Consider the following 25,940-nt stretch of genomic DNA (forward strand, 5'->3'; position numbering starts at 1 on the left):
CAGGGACAGACTACACAAAGAGGAGACAGAGTAACACCCTAACACAAACACATTTACTCTCTCTCACAAACGCACACGCAAGCAGGCCCATATGTGCGAGAAAGAAAACACACAGATTTACTCCACAGGCACTGTAATCTGCTCCATGGAGACTCAGATCTGCAGGAATTACAGAGGAAGGGAAGGAATACTAGCAGGAGGCAACAAGCTCTCTTCGAACATGATGATCCTGTTTCTCTAAGCCCCGACTCCTATCCATCCCTCTCTCAAGCCGAGTATCCTCCTCTGACCCGTGACATTCCAGCAAAACAGAAAAATAACATTTTTAGCTTTGAATCCTTGAAAGAACACAAAACCACGGAGATGCAGGTTGGACTCTTGTATTCAAACACATTTACAGAACATTTCAGCCTCATAAAAATCTATATGGAAAGTATATTAGAAACCAATGAAGACATCTAAAAGGAAAGCTTGGTTCAGAGGCTTGAGGCTCCGTTACATTCATCAGAAAACAGAAGAAAAAGAAAGATAAACATTCTTTTTGGGGGTTTTAAGTGCATTTAAAAAGAATCTCAGTCCACTTCAACATAATACACTGCTCTTTCTGAAAGTTACGGTACAGACACACTCAAAAGCACACACATCAATTGTCCAGATGTCTTGTAGTCATGTCCAGCACACTGTAGTGTCATTAAATGTCTGTGTTTGCTGTACCTGCAATCTATGTCAAGGTCCCTGTATGTATGAGTGTGTGATCATTAGGGAGGGCAAACACACTTAGGGTGGTGATTATGCAACACACAAACACACACGATGATTATTTATGTTGTTGTGACTCATACAGCCGTAACCACCTGTTATCTATCTTTTATCTCATGTCTTTGAGTGAGTATGTGTGCGTACATGCGTACGTGTCTTAAATTAACCAGCAACATGCATCAGCCTACCAAACACTCCTCCACAACATACAGAGTGATGCACCATGGGGCACCAAGGCAAGAGAGAGATCGTCATATCACAGACAGAAACACAACGTAACATATCTAGTTTGCACCTCTTCTTTTCAGATGAATAAAAATGATTGGAAACAAAACCAGAAATAAACCGCTGTGAGGTCTTTCTTCGTGTGCTTCGTGTGTGTATGTGTCACTGTGTGTGTGTCACTGTGTGAGTGTGTGTGTGTGCGTGGGTGTTTAGCCCTTGGAGTTGATGGTTTAAACAGTATATTCTTGGCAAGGAAATCATCCAGAGATGCTGAGTCAAATTTGTCTTGTCAAATTGTTGTGTGCGATTTGAACAGCTGGTGACAGCAGTCTTAACTCCTCTGTGTGTGTGTGTGTGTGTGTGTGTGTGTGTGTTTGTGTTCGCGTGTGTGCACACACTGTTGACTTGGTGAAGTGTGTTGGAAGTGCATACACCATAATTATATCTATTCTGAAACAGGAATTTAAATTCAGGATTTCTTATTTCAACGTATGAACATCTACAACAAGTATGAGGCAGGTTATTCCCAACACTTCAGTATAAGAATGCCAGGTTTCTCAGTACAGTATTTCTAGGTACAGTATTTTTACAGCAGCACAGTAATTTGTCAGAATACAGTAAGCATGTGAGTAAAGCATGTAAGTACAGTGGAGAGATACAGCGGAGAGAAAGGATGACAGTTCAAGTCTGTGAGCTAGAGTACAGAAGTTTCCCCTCAATCTAACCCTCTTCTATCTGATCCAGGACCTGTTATCCTTTTAGCCCCTCTGATCTACAGCCTGATCGTTTCTGCTTAAGACAACTCCTTGTGGTTGTCATACCAACCAGTCTGACCAACAGTACTTTACAGTAGTATTCTTTTCATCGTTCTATCTCTCTGTAAACATTTAATCTCTCTTCAATACATTCAGATTCCAATCTATTATCCTCAATGCCAGATTACCATGAGAACTGGAGCTATATCAATATGTGATATAGGGGTATCAACAGCATGACCAGATAGACTGTAGAATAGAAACATAGAATAGAAACATAGTCAATATTATATGACCCTCTGTAGCACGCCTACAGATGTCGGATCTTAATTTGACCCGTTTTGTCGCAGAAGGAAAATAATCCTGCAGCAAGGGGATTTGAATGTCTGAAGAAAAATATTGAGAATCGCCGCCAAGGGACAACTGCAAGCGGCGTTTGAATACAATGCAGTACTGTACATTCATTGTACCTTTGACTGCAGTTCCGCTGGGCACCAGTTCAAGTAGCCTATGTAGGATACAGCACGTCTCGTGTGAAAGAAAACGTTATTTTCTTTTACATCAATTGTTTTATTATATGTTCAAGGCAAGCAATACAGTACATTTCCACTTCCCTTTAACTCCCCCAGCTTCCCCGTCTTTCCAACACTGTTCTATCTCTACAATAAAAGCTACAAAATTACGAACATGTAAAAAAATACCTTTAAGAAAGAATAAATTATTGGACAATAACAATTTGATTGTGAGCACACGTCCAACATAAAACATGATTAGGCTAAATACAAGGTAGGCTAAATTGATTAATAAAACATTAACAAATCTAGCAAGCAACAATATATGCTATGTTCCACCATTGAACAAGAAAACCAACAAAGAAATAGAAAATAAACTCTGTGTGCTGGAATTCAGGTCGAAGATTTTGAGTAGGAAATTAAACACTTCAGAGGACTTTTAAGTCTTGAATACATTGCAAGTTTTCCCTTTCACTTTTGATTCAGACACTGAATGAGTGGAAAAGTTCCACAATTGGATCGCTAATTATTCTATTAATTTAGGCACACAAGTTAATTAAATTTTTTTCAAGAAGTAAAATGAATAGTCTAATAATTACACATCAAAGAAAAGTGTCTCAGCTCAACAACATTTTCTTTGGATAGGCTCAAATGCATATGCAACATCTTGACACCTTTATGAAATGAAATATTAAAGCCATACAATACAGGCTTTAAAATTCACAATAAGAATGACTTCAAATACCGGCATCAAACTGAAAGTACAGTAGGCCTATGCTACTGTAGCCGGACCATAACAGCTTAGCAATCGAAATCTCACCAACTGTAAACGATATCCACACCAGACCATAACTATATTGTCTTCAGAAAGTATTCACACCCCTTGACTTTTTCCACAATTTGTTGTGTTAAATTGAGATTTTGTGTCACAGGCCTATACACAATACCCCATTATGTCAAAGTGGAATTATGTTTTTAGAAATGTTTACAAATTAATAACAAATGAAAAGCTGAAATGTCTTGAGTCAATAAAGTATTTAACCCCTTTGTTATGGCAAGCCTAAATAAGTTGAGGTGTAAAAATGTGCTTTACAAGTCACATAAGAAGTTGCATGGACTGACTGTGTGTGCAATAATAGCGTTTAACATGATTTTTAAAGGACTACCTCAACTCTGTAACCCACACATATAATTATCTGTAAGGTCCCTCAGTTGAGCAGTGAATTTCAAACAGATTCACCCACAAAGACCAGGGAGGTTTTCCAATGCCTCACAAAGAAGGGCAGCTATTGGTAGATGGGTAAAAAACAAAACAAAAAAAACAGCCATGGAATATCCGTTTGAGCATGGTAAAGTTATTATTACACTTTGGATGATGTATCAATACACCCAGTCACTACAAAGATACAGGCGTCCTTCCAAACTCAGTTGCCGGAGAGGAAGGAAACTGCTCCTAACTCAGTTGCCGAAGAGGAAGGAAACTGCCCCGGGATTAAAACATTTACAGAGTTTAATGGCTTGTGATAGGAGAAAACTGAGAATAGATCAACAACATTGTAGTTACTCCACAATACTAACCTAAATGAAAGAGTGAAAAGAAGGAAGCCTGTACAGAATACAAATATTCCAAAACATGCATCCTGTTTGCAATAAGGCACTAAAGTAAAACTGCAAAAAAATTGGCAGAGAAATTAATTTTATGTCTTGAATACAAAGCATTATGTTTTGGGGGAAATCCAACAAAACACATCACTGAGTACCACTCTTCATATTTTCAAGCATAGTGGTGGTTGCATCATGTTATGGGTATGCTTGTCATCGGCAAGGATACAAAATAAATGGACTGGCGCTAAGCACAGGCAAAATCCTGGAGGAAAACCTGGTTCAGTTTACAATCCAAAAGACACGAGGAGAAAAATTCACTTTTCTGCAGGACAACAGTCTAAAACACAAGGCCAAATATACATTGGAGTATCTTACCAGGAACAATGAATGTTCCTGAGATGCAAAGTTACAGTTGTAATCACTGCCAAAGGTGACTCTAACATGTATTGACTCAGGGGTGTAAATACTTATGTATATTAAATATTTCTGTATTTAATTTTCAATACATTTTCTAACATTTCTAAAAACATGTTTTCACTTTGCCATTATGGGGTATAGGTGAGATAGGTGAGAGAGAAAAAAAATCTATGGAATCAATTTTGAATTCAGGCTGTAACACAACAAAATGTGGAACAAGTCAAGGGGTATGAATACTGAAGGTACTGTAAATAGCCTAACTATAGAACATGGGCGAGCACCCACACTCGAGGACAGTTTATAGTTCTACAGTAGGCCTACATCTGTCAATCAACTGATGGCTCAAATGTGCTCATCAACTCAGCCAGGGAAACACAAACAGTAGGCTATTATCGGTTTTCACACCTTTCATTACAGTATGTAACAATGGACAGGCTAACGGGTAGCATGAAGAACATATTAGAATATAATCCAAAAACAAGAGGCCTATTGCAAACCATCGATGGCACTAGATTATCGTCAGTTGATGTCTCGTTAAACCATCAATAACAGCTAGATTAACCCGCACAGGTGATCTCAATTGCAACCATATTGGTTACCTCATTATTGCGCCCTAAAAGATGTCTGTGTTGCCTTAGTCCTGCTTGCAACCAAAGTCTTTCAAGAGCAACTGCCCCTAAAAAAGAACCAATCCCTTTGAAAACGGCCTCTGTGGCATCAAAATGAGACAGAAACATTTGTTCTAGTGACAACATTGACTACAAACTGTAAATAGGATAATTTTTGACATAAAGTTAGTCTCATCTAAAAAGGAGTTTGGAACCTGGGTGCGTCACAACGAGTAAATGTTGGGTTGGGTTTGGATTACAATGACCACGTTTACATGCACACCAATATCCCGTTATTATTCAGGATACTCAAGTATTCTGTTTTCTGAGCTGATGCAAATAAACATCATATCCCGTTTACAATAACCCGAAAAAGCTTGTATCCGGATATGAGAAACCCATATAAGGGATATGCGGATCTTAGACGGGATACTGTGGCATGTAAACTTCTTATCCTGCTTACTGTTGTTTTTCACAGTCTGCTCAGGTGCAGTTGCGCACATCATGGGTGTTGTGTGATGTTTTCATCTGATTAGAATATTAGAATTTCCGACATTTGGTAGGCCATTTTATATTTTCTGACATTTGGTAAGCCATTTGTTTGTCGGATTATAGTTAGATAGGACAGAAGAAAAGCTGTATGTAGGCCTAACTTGTTGCCCCCAGAAGACTAAATAAAGTAGTCCTCACCAGAATAATGTTTTACATTGATAGAATGAATGGATTAGTAATCTAGTTAACACAGGTAAAGTTGTCTGTTTCATGTTTAATTTAGGGACCGGGGAGAAATATCAAGATTTTCAAAACAGTGGAAAGACTGGTCCTGTGCAAAATGTCCCATGTCATCAGTTTGACTGGTTTCATGAAAATGAAAAAGCTGAGAAAATGATGAAAGACTTCAGTTCATCTTGGGTGCATATTTTATGTGGTTGAAATACTGTCTGCTTGCATAACAGTGTCAAAGAAAGATAACACATTACATGTGCATTTGCATTTTCTCAAGAGATGCTGAAAGAATCATATTTCTCCTCTCTTGTTCCTAAGACAAAATTAGCATTTGTTGTATAATTTTACTGCAAGAAATGCATAATTATATTATATATTATATTACGCTATGTGAGAGGTTATAGGCCTATAGTCAGTGTCCATATTTCAGTTACTATTCCATTTAACCCATACAGTATGAACTTAAATTAGGAATATTCTGTTTATTCATGGTAATACACGTTCAAAGGATCACGGCCTTTTGAGACTGAAAAGCCCTATATCGATTGACCATACCTTCAGGATTAGGTTGGACAATGCATGCTTCCAGCAGGATGCACAGCCGAGCCAACTATGGTTTGCATGCCCTACCGAAGGGACCCTAGTATCCTGCTGCCTAGTCACATTAACCCTACCTATATGTGCACATATACAGTGCATTCGGGAAAGTACTCAGACCCCTTGACTTTTTCCACATTTTGTTACGTTACAGCCTTATTCTAAAATTGATTAAATAGTTTTTTTCTCATAATACCTCATAATGACAAAGCAAAAACTGATTTGTATAATTTTATGACATTTACATAAGTATTCAGACCCTTTACTCAGTACTTTGCTGAAGCAGCTTTGGCAGCGATGACAGCCTCAAGTCCTCTTGGGTATGACGCTACAAGCTTGGCACACCTATATTTGATGATTTTCTCCCATTCTTCTCTGTAGATCCTCTCAAGCTCTGTCAAGTTGGATGGGGAGTGTCACTGCACAGCTATTTTCAGGACCCTCCAGAGATGTTCGATTGGGTTCAAGTCCGGGCTCTGGCTGGGCCACTCAAGGACATTCAGAGACTTGTCCCGAAGCCACTCCTGCGTTGTCTTGGCTGTGTGCTTAGGGTCGTTGTCCTGTTGGAAGGTGAACCTTAGCCCCAGTCTGAGGTCCTGAGTGCTCTGGAGCAAGGTTTCATCAAGGATTTCTTTGTACTTTGCTCCGTTCATCTTTCCCTCGATCCTGACTAGTCTCCCAGTCCCTGCCGCTGAAAAACATCCCCACAGCGTGATGCCACCACCATGGTTCACAGTAGGAATGGTGCCAGGTTTCCTCCAGACGTGACACTTGGCATTCAGGCCAAAGAGTTCAATCTTGGTTTCATCAGACCAGAGAATTTTGTTTCATTATAATCATTGAACAGTACAGAGAATTAAGTAAAACCACAAGTCCAAATCCATATCTCCATCCATGGCTAATTTAGGAAAAGGACAATTTTAGCTAGATGGCTAGCTAGTCACCGGAGGACAACACAATGAGATGCAACAATTCAAGTTTTTCTGTCAATGACGTATGCTCTCAATAGGATTTGATAGGAGTGACGATTTCCCGATTAAGACATGAAGGTCAGTCAAAGTAATGTTGGACTGTCATTTCTCTTTTCTTATTTGAGCTGTTCTTGCCATAATATAGACTTGGTCTTTTACCAAATAGGGCTATCTTCTATATACCACCCCTGCCTTGTCATAACACAACTGATTGACTCAAACGCATTAAGAAGGAAGTTAATTCCACAAATTAACTTTTAACTAGGCACACCTGTTAATTGAAATGCATTCCAGGTGACTACCTCATGAATCTGGTTGAGAGAATGCAAGAGTGTGCAAAGCTGTCATCAAGGCAAAAGGGTGGCTACTTTGAAGAATCTCAAATATATTTTGATTTGTTTAACACTTTTTTGGTTACTACATGATTCCATATGTGCTATTTCATAATTTTGATGTCTTCACTATTATTCTATAATGTAGAAAATAGTAAAAATATAGAAAAACTATGGAATAAGTAGGTGTGCCCAAACTTTTGACTGGTACTGTATATTTTGGGAAGCCTGGCTTCCCTTGGCACCCATGAATACACACCACTGATTATACCCAAAGCGGACATTGCCATTGGCTGCACGAAGTCACATTAACAGAAATCCCATGCAGCCTTGTTTACAAGTTGGAACACTGGAATTTGAGATGTACTATACATCTCGATAAGGATGATAGAAACCCTCCTTATTTAGTTTCATGATTTTCAATTTGAGCATAATTATTTCTATTTAGCGTACACTTCCTCGTTCTGAATTTCATAATTCAAGGGTGGCAGGTGTGGCTTCATGACAATGATTGCAAGAGCAGCTGCTCACCATTTGATGGCTCCAGTGCAGTTCCACCTCCAACAACGCCAAAGCATTGGCTATGCGGGTGTCTGCTTTCTCCGGTTAACGATTGATCTGATTGAACCTAGGCTTCTGTCCTTTTCGAACAGACTAAGGGCGAGGTATGTGTTTTACAAGCATTCAGTACAATTGAAATCAGGTGTTTCCTCATTTACCACGGCACATCTACTGTGGCATTTTACCCAACACTTTGTGTGAATGGAAACTAATGTTGGTGTAGCCTTCTGTTATTTTTTGATATTCATATTCATAATTCCTATTTATGTTATCCATTAAATACAAAAGTCTTTAAAATATTAGTGTCTGGTATGGTCTCTTTAAAAAAAAAAAAAAAATGTGTATTTGAAATGTGTAACTAAATCAAGTCAATCGGGTGGTTTGAATGATATGTGTCAGAAAGGTGTGGGTGCCAGAATCAAGCCCACGCCTACACGGCACTGAAGGTAGCAGCCCTGACTGCTAGACCACCCAATGCCACAATTGAAGGACATTTTGATAGTTGATTCGTAACCTTTTTGCCTATGTATTTTTTATCGGTCGCTCTCCTATGCGGCATTACGCTCCATTCCGTAGGCTACCTCACTATTCTCAATTTCACCAGTTGCAGTAATAGGACATATCGGTCTACAGTAGCAGTAGGAAGAAAAACATATATACTGTCTGGTGCTTTAGTGTTTGAGCAAGCGAGAGAGGGACAGAATAGTGATCAAATTAAAATCCAACATCTGTACTACAGTGGTGAGTTCATATCTGTACTAGGATCTATTGTCTAGATTCTAGTTCTGCACTCAGGGCCCAGGAGTTAGGGGCCAGGATTGTTTCTGGACCGGCCAAAGCTAACACGTTAGCATGTAGCAGTATTTACATGTTAACACATGATTGGCTCTAGTGAAGCAGGAAACTGCCTGCCGTTAAGATCCAAACAGGCCTCAATGTCTGGGGCAGGAGCCAATGAGAAGGGCTGAGGTGATTATATCCTGAACACACACCTAAGAGGGTTTACACACTGGGGCAGGAGCCAATGAGAAGGGCTGAGGTGATTATATCCTGAACACACACCTAAGAGGGTTTACACACACACACACACACACACACACACACACACACACACACACACACACACACACACACACACACACACACACACACACACACACACACACACACACACCAAAGCTAATACTAATTTTATACATGAGCGATATGGTTGGATCATTAAAATCAGAGCCAACTAAAAACAATAACAAAAACACTCCATATATAAAATTACAGATGCACAACATCAAGCTGGAGCCTTGGCAGTTTCACCGCAAATGAAAGGAAGAAGTGGAATTTTGTTTTACTTTTAGACAAAAATATAAAAATCATGATATATATATACGTATATATATTTTTACATCCATTTCCACTGTTTTGTACAATCATAAAGTTGATGTGGATTAATGATGAAGATCTACAGTAGGCCAGCCAGCCAATCAGCCAGTCGGCCACCCAGACAGATAGTCAGAAGAACAGCCAGACAGTCAGTAGACCAGACAGCCAGTCCTGTCAGTCAGCTCTGTGTGTGTATGATCTGTCTGCAATGCGTAAGCAACATCAGGGACTCTCTCTCTCTCCGCCCCTCTCTCTGTCTCTTTCATCAGCATGTCTCAGACTGATCTCTCTGATTACTGAACAGCTCACAAGGAGACAGCGACTGAGAGGGAGGGCTGTCAGTGTCAACAGGGTTATTCTCATGTTAGACAGACAGCTGTCATATCAGCTCAAGGCAGCCCTGAGTTCAGAATTGACTGACTGACTGACCGTCTGTCCATCCATCCATCTGACTGGCGTGACAGCAGCGTAACATCCTAGGATGATGTCAAACTCTGGTGACGACAATTCTTCTGGGAACAAACTGACTTAGTTCAGAAATACACCATCACCATGGAAACAGAGCCCACACGTCCCTGGGTCTGTCACTCTGTCGCAGTCTCTCCAGCTGTGTGCTACCTAGCGTAGCTGCATGTGTGCACTCTGTCCACGAGCTGCTCTGTTGATTAGCTGTATGGATCTTTTCGTTCATTTTTATTTTAGCTAAGTGCAGACATCAGTTCTGTATAGTCTGCTCGGCCTGCAATGCTTCATAGGAATTCAGAAATTGACTGTACCTCATGGGAACTGGGGCCAACTACCTCTGTCTGTCCTGTCTGTCCAGCTGCTTATTTCCACTCTGTCTCTCTTTAGCATCCGCCGCTAGCTCTGTCCATTAGCGTTAGCTGCTCTATGCCAGCTCTGTTCATTTGGGGGTTTGTCTGTTTGCTGCTTACTTGATATGAACTGTATCCTTGTTGTTACACCCTGTCTGACAGCTGTACACGCTACACTACTCATCCATTAGCATTAGCCACTCTGTTGGCTAGACGTTAGCTGCGTACGCTAACACTGGGCTCGGCCCGTGGAGGCAGCGCGGTGCTCATTGACCCTGCCCGGTTCAGCGTTGACATCTTGGTTATCCCCTCGCTGCCGACGGTAGAGAGCGGGAAATTCTCATAGCTCTCTGGCGCCCCCAAGCCACAGTGGCAGCGCTGCAGCTGAACCTTCAACTCCTTTTGAAAGTTACTGTTCAGGAAGCCGTACACCTGTGTGGTGTGTGTGTGTGTGTGTGTGTGTGTGTGTGTGTGTGTGTGTGTGTGTGTGTGTGTGTGTGTGTGTGTGTGTGTGTGTGTGTGTGTGTGTGTGTGTGTGTGTGTGTGTGTGTGTGTGTGTGGAAAAGGTGTTAATGTACAGCACCAGCACATGTTTGTAATGACATTTCCATTTCCACCATTTTTATCAATACAGTTCAGTTCAATAAAAATTAAGTTAATTTAATTTCAATTTAATTCTAGTCCAGTCCACTCACCACAGGGTTGACACAGGTGGAGGCCATGGCAGTGAGGTGGCAGGCAGAGAACAAAGCATCGTGCTGGCAGGCGGGCAGCGCCTGGTGGTGCCAGTCGAATATCGTGTTGAACACGTTGAGCGGCAGCCAGCAAAGGGCGAAGGCAGCTACGATGGCCGCCAGCATAGCATTGATCCTCTGGGCTCCCCGGGCCGTCCGGCTCCGCTCCACCATGTCCCTAGATGGGAGAAACACAGGAATGGACTTTTTATTTGTTCTTGGGGGGGCCACAGGAACGGACTAGATGAATGGGATTTATACCACACTATACCAGGTACTCATTAACTTCATTAACATTTACTCATTAACTGTTCACTGGCTATCCCCTTTGATAATCATTGGACTACTACTGCACTCATTCATTTATTTCATTCTCCAATTCATCATTGGTAATTAATTGACTACCATTCACTGAATCCTGTCCTGATGTATTACCTGCGTCTGAGTAAGTAGACTCTCATTTGTCTTCAACTTTTCTTCACAATGACTCCATTGACTATGAACGACTCATTCATTTGCCAATTCTTTGACTGTCCTGTGTGTGTGTGTGTGTGTGTGTGTGTGTGTGTGTGTGTGTGTGTGTGTGTGTGTGTGTGTGTGTGTGTGTGTGTGTGTGTGTGTGTGTGTGTGTGTGTGTGTGTGTGTGTGTGTGTGTGTGCCTGCTTGCGTGTGAGTGTGCATGCACGTGTGTGTGCGTGCATGTGTGTGTCACCTGCGTCGACGTAGGCGTAGGAAAATGCGGAGGTAGCAGAGCAGCACCAATAGCAGAGGGACGCAGTACTGGAACAGCAGCAGGAAGGTGGTGTAGGCCAGACGGTGTCTATCTGTCGGCCATTTCTCCATACAGATCACATGGTCTCTGAGGAGAGAGAGAGAGGAAGAGAGAGAGAGTGCTACATCTGGCATGCACAATCAAACACACACACACACACACACACACACTAACCTGAAGGGGTTGGCGGGCAGTGTGAGGTTCTGGAAGGGATCGTCAGTCAGAATGTTGTAGGATAGGAAGGGGAGGGATATTAAGCAGGCGACCAACCAGGTGAGACCTACGGCCAGATAGGAGTGGCCTGCTGCTGGGGACCAGCCAGTAGGGTGCAGGATCAACTGATGGCGCTCCAACGCAATCAACACCAGGGAGAATATAGACACCGTCACTGACACACACTGTACAAATGGAGTGACCTGAGAGGGAAGAGAGGAGATATATGAGGGAGAAGAGAGGGAGCGGGAGGAGAAAAAAAAGACAGATTACAGACACAAACAAACACGGAACGGTTATCCAACAAACATACAGGTGCAGGAACTGTGTTCTCACCTTGCAGAGTGCCTCTCCCAATACCCAGCGGTCCATCAGAGTGTAGATGACGGTGACTGGCAGACACACCACACACATCAGGATGTCCGAGCAGGACAGGTTGGCGATCAGAATGTTGGTGACGTTACGCAGCTCCTTCTGCCGCCCAATGATGAACACCAGGCCCACGTTGCCTAGTAACCCCACCGCGATCACCGTGCTGTAGGCCACAATAAGGAATGTGGCCCCGCACACCGAGGGCGGGCACTGGCCTGACTCGGACCAATCAATGGTCTCCCAGATGCCAGGGGAGCTGCTGTTATTGGTCATGGTGGAAGAAGGGCTTTGGAGGCTGTTAGAGGGTGCTTACTGAACTCCCTCTGAGGGGGTAGAGACTGGGAGTTGATGGGGGGCCCGAGAGAGTTCAAGGCGGTGTAGAGGGGTACAGGGTGATGGGGTAGACAGGCAGTTATAGTCTTTCTATACCCTTCTCAGTTGGCCACAGCTGGTTGGTCGTCATGTTGCTAGAGTCGCCGTGATTGGCTGTCCGAGTCTGCTAATCACTTTTATTGGCTGAGCCCACTCCCTCGGTCTGCTGGAGACACTGTGACTGGCTTGGCTCAGGATCAGCTCAAAGTCTCTATGTGTAAAACAGGGAAGACAATAGAAGATAATCTCACAGTCTATTTACTGTATAAGAGTAGAGAATAATCTACAAATAAAAAAAAATAAAGGCAGGGGATGGAGGAAAAGAGAATATAGCTTCGAAAAGACCATAAGAAGGAGAATGTAGAGAAGATGAGAGAACATGTGAAAAGACAGAACAGGAGATGAGAGGAGAGAAGAGACTAGAAGAGAGGACAAGAGGATAATGAAAAAGGAAATGAGAAAAAGGAAAAGAGAGTTTAGATGAAGACAGAGAAGATACGAGAAGGGTTGAGATTCGAAAAAAGGAGTTGAAAAAAGTTGAACAGAAAAAGAGAGAAGAGGGGGATAACTAATAAGAAGAGAAGAAGAAAATAAGAGGGAGGAAAGGCTTTCATTGTCCACTATATACAACAATGTCCACTTAATATGCATAAAATGTATTAAGTCTCTAGCCAGTGTTGAAGAGCTCAGGGATAGATATTTAAGGAGGAGAAAGTAGAGGAGGGGAGAATATAATTATGTCGGTCTATCTTCCCTCAAGAAAGCAGGTCTCTTTTTAACGCTGTATGACTGACAATTACTACAGATTCTCTCTCACTGTCTCTCTTTTCCTCTCTCATTCTCTCATCTTTATTTCTTTGTCTCCCTCTTTGTCTGTCTCCCTCTCCCTCACTCTACTGTAACCATCTTATCATATCTCTTTCCTCAGAACTCATCTTTCATGTCTTTTGTTTCTTTCTTCTTCCCCAGCAGGTTGCGCACACACACACACACACACACACGCACACGCACACGCACGCACGCACGCACGCAAACACAAAGCTAAATGCTGGACAGCAACAGTAATTTCTGGCTCATTTGCATGAAAGAGAGAATGCAGCTCAGATGAGGCATGTAGTCATGCAATCATACATACACTACCCATTAGGACAGGAAACAAGCACACACACACACAGGAGAGGAGAGATGTGGGCAACTATAGATAGACTGGGAACACACACAGATGCAAAAACAAACACAGACACACACACTGCCCTCAGGTTAATGGTGTTAGTTACTGGGTCCTCTGATGAGATTAAACACTAGAGACAAATGGCTTAATATGACCCTAAAATAAGTGTGTGTGTTTGTATGCGTGTGTCCATGCGTACGTACATGCACGCCCGTGTGTCTCCTTCGATTAGTCTAGACAGTTGTAGTAGATATATACAACAGTATAGCTATGGCTCGTTAACATAAACATAGAGTAGGCTGTAGAACAGAGATAAACTGTAGTAGAATATTCCCTGATCTGGCAGCAGACAGGGATGTCTGAAATCCCTGGCCTCTCTAAAAATACCAATGCGCTCCCAGACACATTTAATAACACACGCATGCATGCTCGGATGCACACAAACACACGCGCAAATATGAACACTCACAAATATGCACGCGCACACACATGCTGTATGTACGCAAACACAGTGAGCGTTTCTCCCTCCTACTTTATCTGGCTCACGCTTTACGCTCTCCCTCAGGCCAGCGGTGTCCTGGTTTGAGAAAGCTGTTTAATTAAACCTACTTTGAAAAGACAATACATCATGTTTATGACACCACCTCATTAACTCAGACACTTATCGCTAACACTAATCAGGAAAAACAACGTTAGTATCTCTCTTGTGTTTTGCTAGCTACTCTCTACTGAGTATTTTTACTGGGCTATGAATATTGCGCGCAAATGACCAGTCGGTTTCATCAAGAATTAACACTCCCCCGTCTCTTCCCTCACTCCCCCCTGTCTTCCACTGTCTCCCCTATCTTTTACCACCAATTCCTTTTTTTTCTGGCTCTCTTTAACTCCCTCCTGCGTCTCTCTCTCTCCCTCTCCGCTCTCTCTTCCTAACCCCTCTCTCTCCCCCTCCCCATTCTATTTCTGTCTGGTGATATTGTTCAGTCATTAAAGCAGCAGGTAGGGGTTGATGAGCAGCATACGGCTGGTTTATTATAAAAGGTAGAAAACAAATGCTACGGGACCAGTGATTTCAATCGGATTTGTCTGTCTGAAGAACACGTCTCAGTCTCGTCAAGCGTCTTTCTTAGTGTGTGCAAGACAAGAGTCTTGAGTCACTCAGTGGAAACAATTTATCCAGCGGAAGACAATAATCAAGCAAATATCCTCCATCCAACATCCCCCAGAACTCCCTGCTTGGATAAACAACGAACCCTGTCACACAGACACACACGCTAGCATTTGTGTCTCCATAGGTGTTCTAGTGGAATAGGACATGGAGGGCTCTATTTTAACAAACCTATCGCAGTGGTAATTCTAAGCGCAGGCGGTAGCACTATAGGTTCAGGAGTGTGTCAGAAATATTTGAGAAAGTGCTCCATGGCGAAATATGTGTTGTGAATTTATGGTATTTTATGTATTGCCTTGGAATCAACTCCAAATTCCAATGTTAGTGCGTTACAGTTAGTTAAATTGCTTACCGAAACAAAATAACAAAATGTAGACCTATCTATGCTAAATATGTTCACTTGAACCCATTTGCAGTCCACATTGTTCTAAGTAATTGCATGGCCTCAATAGCATTCACACTGATATATGGGCTCCTACTGTACATTACATGCCAAACATTGTCAATAAGCAAGATTAAATTCATTATTGATAAGGCCTAAAAAAAAGAACAAATCATTCTAAATCAAATTCTAAACACAACTTGTTTTAAATAGGCTATGTCACACTTACAGGCGTCATCATTTCTCCCCGTGGGCATATAATGTTACCTTTTGTATGCATATCCAAAATGTTCACAGTAGCTGGACAAAGATCCAATATAAAGAGAAAGGGAGAATGTACCCTCACCGTTATACTGCTCCCAAATAGAACTGTGTTTTATGAACATAATCGCAACCATTTTACAGATCAGATCGCATTCACACATCTCCAGAATTTACATTGCAAGTGTGCCACGGACGTTGTCACCATAAAACCAGGAAGGTGAATCCTAATAAGTTTGGTTGTAATAACATTAAACGAAAAACAAGCAGTTTTTTTTAACAACTACAATAAATAAATGTCAAATGTAATGATAAAAAAGACACACATTACTGTTGAACCAGCCTTTGTTATAATAGGCCTAATAACATGCTGACCAGACCGGACACGTCGCGTGTGCGAGCATCGCAAAATAAATGTAGAAATCCATGTTATTCAATTATTGCGCGCGCCAACGAGCGTCTACGTTGCCAAGGGCTAAAATAGAAGTCATTCCTATTTGTGACGCAGATCGCACTGAAAGTCCTGCCTCTCCCATCTCCTCATTGGTTTATAGAAGCAGGTACCCACGTGCCATCTCCTCATCGGTTATACCCACGTGGGTGATTGAAAGACGAACTGTGTTGCCGGTTGTCGTGGTATTACTATGAAAGTTTAGATGGATCACCATATAAGTTCAAAGATGAAAAAACCTGGAAGGAGGAGAGATGACTAGAAACGATTTGGTTGACCGTTATATGTGTGGATTAATTGTCGGAGTAGAGGTCCTAGTGCATTTCAGGTAAAATAAAAACTCAATGTTTATATCCCAGAACAAATTAGCTAGCAACAGCAAGCAAGCTAAATAGGACAAATTAGCTAGCAAGTGCAAGCTAACTAGCTAAATTGCCATACATGTTTAATGCTTTTCGACCTGTCCTCAAATTAATGTCATTGGTTCAGAGTTTGTCTTTATATTTTAACCTGCGTGTCGTGATCGCGTTTGGTGTAGGGGGACAAAATACATTTATGCATGACAGTTTTATCTAGCTAATGTTAGCTAGCTAACTAACTGTTATTGTAGCTTTCTGTTTGTATGTAACTTGCACCTCAATGATTTTCTTTTATCTTTCCAACCAGGTGAAGTACTATGAAGGCCCAACTGATCTCGACAACAGAAATTCACAATTCAGGGTAATGTTAGGCAGTTAACTTCTATTAGATAACTGGAAGGATTTAGCTATGTACAACCATTTTTCAACAACCATTTTCCATCTAGCTTATTGGTCATCTACATGTTGCTAGCTATACATGCAGTTAGTTATATGTCTGTCATATTGTGGTATCGAGCTATAAGTTAAACCTGATCAATCAAATGGATAGGTGGAAGCAATAATGGTAATTCCAACTGCCCTTAACTAGGTCTCTTAGCTAGACTACACAAACAGAGAGAGGCTGGGGGGGGGGGAGAAAGGATGAAAGTGAGAGAGAGGTGGGAAGAGAGTGGAAGACAGAGAGAAACAGATAAAGACAGCAGTGCAAATGTACTTAGACTTGCGTATTTCAACAACTCTTCTCTTCCAACTTGTTAGGCAATCACATGCGGGGGAAGGATGGCCAGCCACACAGGAGGCTGATTTTCACTAAGGACGAGAAGGAGGCTGTGCTGACCGAAATGCATGCTTGCCATTTTGGAGTGAAGCGCATGATTGCCAAAATCAACCCACGCTTCTTCTGTTGTGGGATTGTCATGGATGTGGACAGCTGGGCAAGTGAAATAACCTTTTGTTTATCAATCACATTCTATTATATCTGAAATTATTATGATTTCAATTACTGTCATAATCAAAGAACACACAATGTTTAAATTTGTCACTTTGTGCTTAAAACACTTTGTGTCTAGCCCACCAGAAGTTTGAGAGGGTGAATACTGTGGCGCCGGAGTTGAAGCCCATCAGTTGTTTCACCATGGCACATGATCGGTAAGCCCATCAGTTGTTTCACCATGACACATGATCAGTAAGTGGCACAATTCACGTTTTGCCCTGATAAGTTGTTTTGTAATGGCTGCTTTATTTGACCACAGCAGAGTTCGATATTATAGAATGTGTGTGTGTCAGTATCCTTACAAATATGAACATCTGCATACTGTACGACACAGATACGGGTAAGAATGATGTAATATTCTATCTAATACTTTGAATATTAGGGCGTAGACAACATCGAACACTTCACGAAATCTAGGAATGGCAACAGCTGGTGTCTGACGACGACCGATCTCTTTAACAAGTGGATGGAGGCAATACCCATTAATGTCAGTAAAGAAAGAGAACATTCTTAACTCTAAATTCCCTTCTGTAACCCATTAAAAAGGGTCAAGGATGAGACTGGCGAGGCCACCTCCAAGGCGACGATGGACATCTTCAACACCCACGATTTTAGGCTGAGTTCATCTTGAGTGACCGAGGTCGTGAACTCTGGAACAAGGCACGGCTGTTATAGGTTATATTCTGTCACCAACGGTTTGTTTTGTTTCTCTTTTTAAATTTGTTTTTGTTTTTCTATGGTACATAGTCAGACATACACTACATGACCAAAAGTATGTGGACACCTGCTTGTCGAACATCTCATTCCAAAATCATATGCATTAATATGGAGTTTGTCCCCCCTTTGCTGCTATAACAGCCTCCACTCTTATGGGAAGACTTTCAACTCGATGTTGGAACATTGCTGTGGGGACTTAATTCCATTCAGCCACCTGAGAATTAGTGAGGTCTGGCACTGATGTTGGCCGATTAGGCCTGGCTCGCAGTCGGCGTTCCATTTCAAATCAAAGGTGTTCGATGGGGTTGAAGTCAGGTCTCTGTGCAGGCCAGTCAAGTTCTTCCACACTGATCTTGACAAACCTTTTCTGTATGGACCTCGCTTTATGCTCGGGGGCATTGTCATGCTGAAACAGGAAAGGGCCTTCCCCAAACTGTTGCCAAAAGGTTGGAAGCACAGAATCGTGTAGCATGTCATTGTATGCTGTAGCGTTAAGAAGCCGGTTGGATGTACTGCCAAATTCTCTAAATGTACATTCAATTCTTTGGCAACAGCTCTGGTGGACATTCCTGCAGTCAGCATTCCAATTGCACGCTCCCTCAAAACTTGAGACATCTGTGGCATTGTGTTGTGTGACAAAACTGCACATTTTAGAATGGCCTTTTATTGTCCCCAGCACAAGGTGGATCTGTGTAATGATCATTCCAGGGTTTTTCTTTATTTTTACTATTTCCTACATTGTAGAATAATAGTGAAGACATCAAAACTATGAAATAACACATGGAATAGTGTAGTAACCAAAAAAGTGTTATTCAAAGTAGCCACCTTTTGCCTTGATGACAGCTTTAAACACTCTTGGCATTCCCTCAACCAGCTTCATGAGGTAGTCACCTGGAATTCCTTTCAATTAACAGGTGTGCCTGGTTAAAATATAATTTGTGGTATTTCTTTCCTTCTTGTGCCAATCATTTGTGTTGTGACCTGGTAGGGGTGGTTATACAGAAGAAGCCCTATTTGGTAAAAAACCAAAGTCCATATTATGGCAAGGACAGCTTAAATAAGCAAAGAGAAATGATAGTTCATCATTACTTTAAGACATGAAGGTCAGTCAATGCGGAAAATTTCAAGAACTTTGAAAGTTTTTTCAAGTGCAGTCGCAAAAATCATCAAGCGCTATGATGAAACTGGCTCTCATGAGGACCGCCACAGGAATGGAAGACCCAGAATTACCTCTGCTGCAGAGGTTAAGTTCATTGGAGTTACCAACCTCAGAAATTGCAGCCCAAATAAATGCTTCAAGTAACAGACACATCAACATCAACATCAACTGTTCAGAGGAGACTGTGTGAATCAGGCCTTCATGGTAGAATTGCTGTAAATAAACCACCACTAAAGGACACCAATAAGAAGAAGAGACTTGCTTGGGCCAAGAAACACGAGCAAAGGACATTAGACCGGTGGAAATATGTTTTTTTTTGGTTCCAACCGTGTCTTTGTGAGACGCAGAGTAGGTGAATGGATGATCTCAGAATGTTTTTGGTTTTTGGTTCCAACCATGTCTTTGTGAGACGCAGAGTAGGTGAATGGATGATCTCAGAATGTGTGGTTCCCACCGTGAAGCATGGAGGAGGTGGTGTGATGGTGCTTTGCTGGTGACACTGTCAGTGATTTATTTAGAATTCAATGCACACTTAACTAGCATGGCTACCACAGCATTCTGCAGCGATACGCCATCCCATGTGGTTTGTTTTTCAACAGGACAATGACCCAACACACCTCCAGGCTGTGTAAGGGCTATTTGACCAAGACGGAGAGTGATGGAGTGCTGCATCAGATGACCTGGCCTCCACAATCACACGACCTCATCCCAATTGAGATGGTTTGGGATGAGTTGGACCGCAGAGTGAAGTAAAAGCAGCCAACAAGTGCTCAGCATATGTGGGAACTCCTTCGAGACTGTAGGAAAAGTGTTCCAGGTGAAGATGTTTGAGAGAATGCCAAGAGTGTGCGAAGCCAACATCAAGGCAAAGGGTGGCTACTTCGAAGAATCTCAAATCAAAAATAAATGTTGATGTGGTTAACACTTTTTTGGTTACTACATGATTCCATATGTGTTATTTCATCGTTTTGATGTCTTTACTGTTATTCTACAATGTAGAAAATAGTAAAAAGAAAGAAGAAGCAGGTGTGTCCAAACTTTTGACTGGAACTGTATGTACTTTTTTTGTTGCCTGTTTTGCATGTTATTTCGGCATTAATTTGTATCACAAATCAGTGTGCAAACAATGTAAAAAAATATTTTTTAAAGTTTAAAAGGTAATAAAGCCACATAAAAACATGGTCGTTTTTTTGCTTTCTTGAGTAAGGCAGCTCCAAAATACAAGAGTTTCAGCCTAGCTCAGTGCTTTCTGTGGTGGTGATGCAGGCAACGGAAAATATCTCTTTGCCAAGGCATCTCTGGCCTCTTTCTAGAGCTTTTTTCCCCCCAGAGTTCCCAGTTGTCTTGAAAGCACCATAAATCCAGAGAAAGTCAGACTTTGATGACAACCTTTGATTACAAAATTTGCCCACAAGAAGGACCGCCACCTTCCTCTTCAAGTAAGCACAGTACAACAAGGTGAGTCCAAAAATGTATTGCATGCTTCTGCATCAATTATGTAATATGCCAATGAGATATGTATACTGTAGCTAAGAAATTAATACTAAGTTTATGTTGTATAGTAAGATGTTAATAGCCCATGTGCCACACCCTAATAATTTGGCACCTTTCCCCCTCATAACTCAGCCTACTGTTCTGACTTGGTGGTGCACATGTAGCCTATAGCCGGTTTTAGAGAAATGTCATCATCGAATATTGTAAGAGCTTTCATTGTCTGCTTATATCCCCCCTTTATTTTTTCTGACTTGGTGTACAGGGAGAATGGAACCTCTTACCCTTTCAATTTGTCTATTAAAGCCATGGGTACACTAGCAATGGCTACCAGTCCTGACTTGAATGGGAACTGCCATCTATGGATTATATTTCAATGGTTGGTTGTGGCTCTTTGTCTTTTGCAAATTTCAATATACAATCGCAGGAAAAACGGACAGTTTGGAAAGCAAATGCCTACTGTTGAAAAGAGAAGACTAATATGTCTGTAAAGCCAATATAAAAAAAAATCTCAACAAGATAGGCTTTTGCCAAGACGCATGCATCGACCAATCACCTTGAGTAGTAGCCTATGGCTTCAACTTCATCATTAGGTGAGTCAGTCTACTCTAGCCTACAATATACAGTATATACAGCATATATATACACAGTCATACTATCATTCTTTGAATTCAAGACCAGATTGATCTCAGTTTGTCAGCGTCAGAGGAGCACCTAATTTCGGTCATTTGTGTAGTATTAAATAAAGATTCAGCTAATGTCTTCTATCATGTAAACTAAGTACAAATGCATTTTTAAAGGCCAATACTTCTCCGGACTCTGCTAACAAATGTTCCCCATGGGTGGATATCCTAAAAATGCCTCTGCTCAACTCTGCTCAACTTTTTCTTCAACAATACATTCATCATGCACCTTGTTGCCTGGAAGTGGGCTGCCTAACAGTACAGTTCAAGATTGCCAGTAGAGCAGTCCCTCCCTTAAAGCCTTAGCTCCCATCACATGTTGTTTCATTCACAGTGTACTCATCTACATGACAAAATGAGATGCAACCGCTTTGTGTTTCAGGAGAGAGATCTTGTTCTCCTCTCACTGTTTTCTACAAGGACGAGGCTCAAGACAAACTCATATATATGGTGTATTACACAAACACACGCACGCACACGCACACACACACACACACACACACACACACACACACACACACACACACACACACACACACACACACACACACACACACACACACACACACACACACACACACAGCTGTGTTTTCAGGAAATGTCAGGACTTTGAGTGTACCTTTTTTTTTTACAATAAAAAAAAATCATATTTGACCTAACCATAAACCTTAATCTAACCCCAAAAACTCTAACCCTAAACCTAACCCTAACCCCAAAATCCTAAACCTAACTCTTCAGCTTAAAATAGCATTTTAACAAATTCAGGACCTGAAAAAAAGTCCTATCTTTTCAAAAAGGATATTGTTTACCTAACTTTTCAGGACATTAAGGTGAAATGTTAGGACATTGGGCTCCTGATAATGTAGGAAAACAAGTGCAAATACACACACTTAGGGAGACATGCAGACACACACTACAGTCTGATGAGAACCATCAGGAGTCCTAAATGGTTTATTATTCATATCAACTCATAAAGTTACAATCTAATATCAATTGGCTTCGGTTGATAATTAACTGAGAACATCACTGTGAGTTCTGAACAACAGTAAAGAAACAGCACGACATTAGTTATGATCTGACACTTACAGAGGCTTTGGTGTAGACTGAAATGCAGTCCCAAATGACACGCTATTCCACATGCAGTATAGTGCTTTCCACTTGAGCCTTATTCCCCATATAGTGCACTACCTGTTTACTATATACTATATCGACCAGGCAGATCCTACAGGTCCTAGTTTTGTCGCACCTGGACTACTGCCCAGTTGTGTGGTCATGTGCAGCAAAAAAGGACATAGGAAAATTGCAGTTGGTCCAGAACAGAGCAGCACGTATTGCACTTAGACGTACACGGAGGGAGTGTCAGTAACATGCATGTCAATCTATCCTGCTCAAAGTTGAGGAGAGATTGACTGCATCACTATTGGTCTTTGTGCGAGGTGCTGATGGGTTAAAGGTACTGAACTGTCTGTTCAAGCAGTTGGCACACAGTTCAGACACTCATCGGTACCACACAAGACATGCAGCCAGAGGTCTCTTCACAGACCTCAGGTCCAGAACAGAGGCTGGGAAACACACAGTATTAAATAGAGCCAAGACTACATGGAGGTCTCTGCCACCCCAGGTAAATCAAGCTAGCAATAAAACCAGATAAGAAAAATCTGATAAAAGAACACCTTATGGCACAACAGGGACTGTGAAGACACAGCCATTTTATATATTTTATACTGTATTTTGTACTGTATTATGTATTGTATTATGTAGTGTTATCTATATTATGTATTTTATTTGTTCTGTTTTGTTTCCTGTTTCAACCCCAGGAAGAGTAGCTACTGCCTTGGTAGTGGCTAATTGGGGATCCTAATAAAATACTAAATATGGGGCAATAGACCATGAGTACTTCCTGGTACTTATTGGTACTCTCTACTTCCAGTATGATGTAAACCTTCTAACGCTTCTTTATGTTAATCCAGTATAGTCTCTAGTGACCCTCCCGGTATGTCCTTCCAAAAAATTTCTAAATAATCATTTACAAGCGACTCCAATTTACAAGCGACTTGGCAACTCCAATGTAAATCACTCGTTACTGCCATACACAGGTTGGAAGTCTACAATAGCCGAAGAGGCATTTTTTCAGTTGCTTGTACATATTTATCTGGAAGTATATATTGTCAGTAAAGGACATAACGAACGTATTTTGACATTATAACACTTGCAGAGCTGTCTAATGGGAGTTTGAATCAGAGCTTCCTGAGCGTTAGAGAAGTGACATGTCATACTCATTGTCGACATCTCTAATGCACAGATATTGGACCAGGCTGGAACTAAAGCCTGTAGCTCTCCAGGACCAGGGGTTTAGACAGCAACATCTGCAGACCCATCTGACTTCTGCTCACTACAATAATCCACAAGCCATAGTCCCTCAGTGGCACTTCATGAGAAAACTTAAAACAGAAAGTGTGGTAGCAGAGAGAACAGTCTAGGACTTGGGTGACTAGAGTATTTGGCAATTTTTTGGGCCTTCCTCTGACACAGATAGGTCCTGGATGGCAGGAAGCTTGGCCCCAGTGATGTACTGGGCTGTACGCACTACCCCCTGTAGTGCCTTACGGTCAAATATCGAGCAGTTGCCATTCCAGGCGGTGATGCAACCGGTCAGGATGCTCTCGATGTTGCAGCTGTAGAATTTTTTGAGGATCTTGGGTCCCATGCCAAATGTGTCCCGAGAGGGGGAAAAGGCATTGTCGTGCCCTCTTCACAACTTTCTTGGTGTGTTTGGACCATGATAGTTTGTGGACACCAAGGAACTTGAAACTCTCGACCCGCTCCACTACAGCCCTGTCAATGTGAATGTGGCCGTGTACGGCCCTCCTTTTCCTGTAGTTCACAATCATCTCCTTTGTCTTGCTCACGTTGAGGGAGTGGTTGTTTTTCTGGCACCACACAATGTGTGTGTGTGTGTGTCTGTGTGTAGCCAGGTCACACCAGATCCAAGTCCCCAGGACGTCGAGAGGTGCCTTCAATACAGGCCTCTAGGGGCAACGGTGAGCGCTATTACTATCAAGTAGGCTTGCAGCTTGCAGGGGTGTTGTGGATGGGGGATGGGAGTAATCCAGCTCTGAGGATCTGCTGGACTCCGGCAGCATGGTGACCCTGGCTCACCCGCAGTGGCTCACACAAGAGGGGAAGGAGGAACTGGGATCGAGGAGGTGACGGTGTCCTGTGTACACGGGGACACGAAGAGGTACCCAACGGTGCCAGTGAGGATAAACACCCCAAGGGGGGAGTGCCAGATGCGCGTGGGAGCTGTTCCTAACCAACCCAAGGCCCTAGACGGACCTCCCAACACGGGAATCCTCACGGGTCAGTTCGGGACTGCCCAGTTAGAAGACCCCAATCTCCAGAACGCTAGGGGGCAGGTAATTGCGGTGGATGGCGTACTGTTACTTGGGGTAAGTGATTGGAGCTACCCCCACTTCGCAATCAAGCATCATTTATTGTATCAGGTAGTAAAGCGTAATGGGGAGACAAAATACTTGTTACTCATACCCAGCCAGTATGTTAGGACTGTGTTGCAGCTTGCCCACGCCCACCTGCTTGGGGCACACCTGGGGATGGAGAAAACCAGGGAGCGTTTTGGGAACCGGTTCCACTAGCTCGGAGTCAAGCGCGCCGTGGAGGACTACTGCCGTAGTTGCCCAGAGTGCCAGATCACAGCTCCGAGGGTGCATTATAGAAACTCTTTGGTTCCCTTGCCCATTATAGGAGTGCCATTCAAGCGGGTGGCAATGGATCTGGTGGGTCCGTTGGTGAAGACCGCAAGGGGACACCAATACATACTTGTAATTGTGGAATACGCCACCCGGTATCCTGAGGCAATCCCGCTACGCACGGCGGCAGCCAAAGGTATCACACGGGAGCTCTTCCATTTATTTAGCCGGGTGGGTATTCCGTGGGAAATCCTGATGGACCAGGGCACCGCATTCATGTCTCGCATGATGAAAGATGTCTGCAATCTGTTACGAATAAAACAGGTGAGGACCAGTGTGTACCATCCACAAACAAACGGGCTGGTGCAACGCTTCAATAAGACCCTAAAACAGATGCTGAAGAAGGTCATAGAGAGAGACGGGAAGAACTGGGACCAGCTGCTGCCCCACCTGATGTTTTCAGTGCGTGAGGTACCCCAAGCATCCACGGGGTTCTCCCCCTTTGAGCTCCTGTATGGCCGTCGGCCCCGCGGGCTGCTGGACCTAGCCAAGGAAGTCTGGGAAAAGCAGCTGACCCCTCCTTCGCAGCGTAGTAGAACATGTGGAGGAGATGAGGGAGAGGATGACGGTGATTTGCCAGTGGTGAGAGAGCACATGGCCCAGGCACAACGTGCCCG

At 42.5% G+C, this 25,940-nt stretch overlaps 1 protein-coding gene across 1 annotated transcript in view; it reads right to left on the minus strand.

The window, feature by feature from the left end:
* Positions 1-364: 364 nt before the first annotated feature.
* LOC139552140 (neuropeptide Y receptor type 1-like) overlaps positions 365-25,940 on the minus strand; it is a 31,141-nt gene continuing 5,565 nt past the window's right edge. The window contains exons 2-6 of the mRNA XM_071363571.1: positions 12,316-12,934; positions 11,941-12,182; positions 11,707-11,853; positions 10,956-11,172; positions 365-10,692 (exon numbers count right to left, since the gene is read on the minus strand). Of these exons, the coding sequence (XP_071219672.1) occupies positions 10,477-10,692; positions 10,956-11,172; positions 11,707-11,853; positions 11,941-12,182; positions 12,316-12,624 (1,131 nt within the window). The 5' untranslated portion in view covers positions 12,625-12,934 and the 3' untranslated portion in view covers positions 365-10,476. The remainder of the gene's footprint in view (positions 10,693-10,955; positions 11,173-11,706; positions 11,854-11,940; positions 12,183-12,315; positions 12,935-25,940) is intronic.

This window comes from Salvelinus alpinus, chromosome 24, assembly GCF_045679555.1.
Source record: "Salvelinus alpinus chromosome 24, SLU_Salpinus.1, whole genome shotgun sequence".
Classification (NCBI taxonomy): domain Eukaryota; kingdom Metazoa; phylum Chordata; class Actinopteri; order Salmoniformes; family Salmonidae; genus Salvelinus; species Salvelinus alpinus.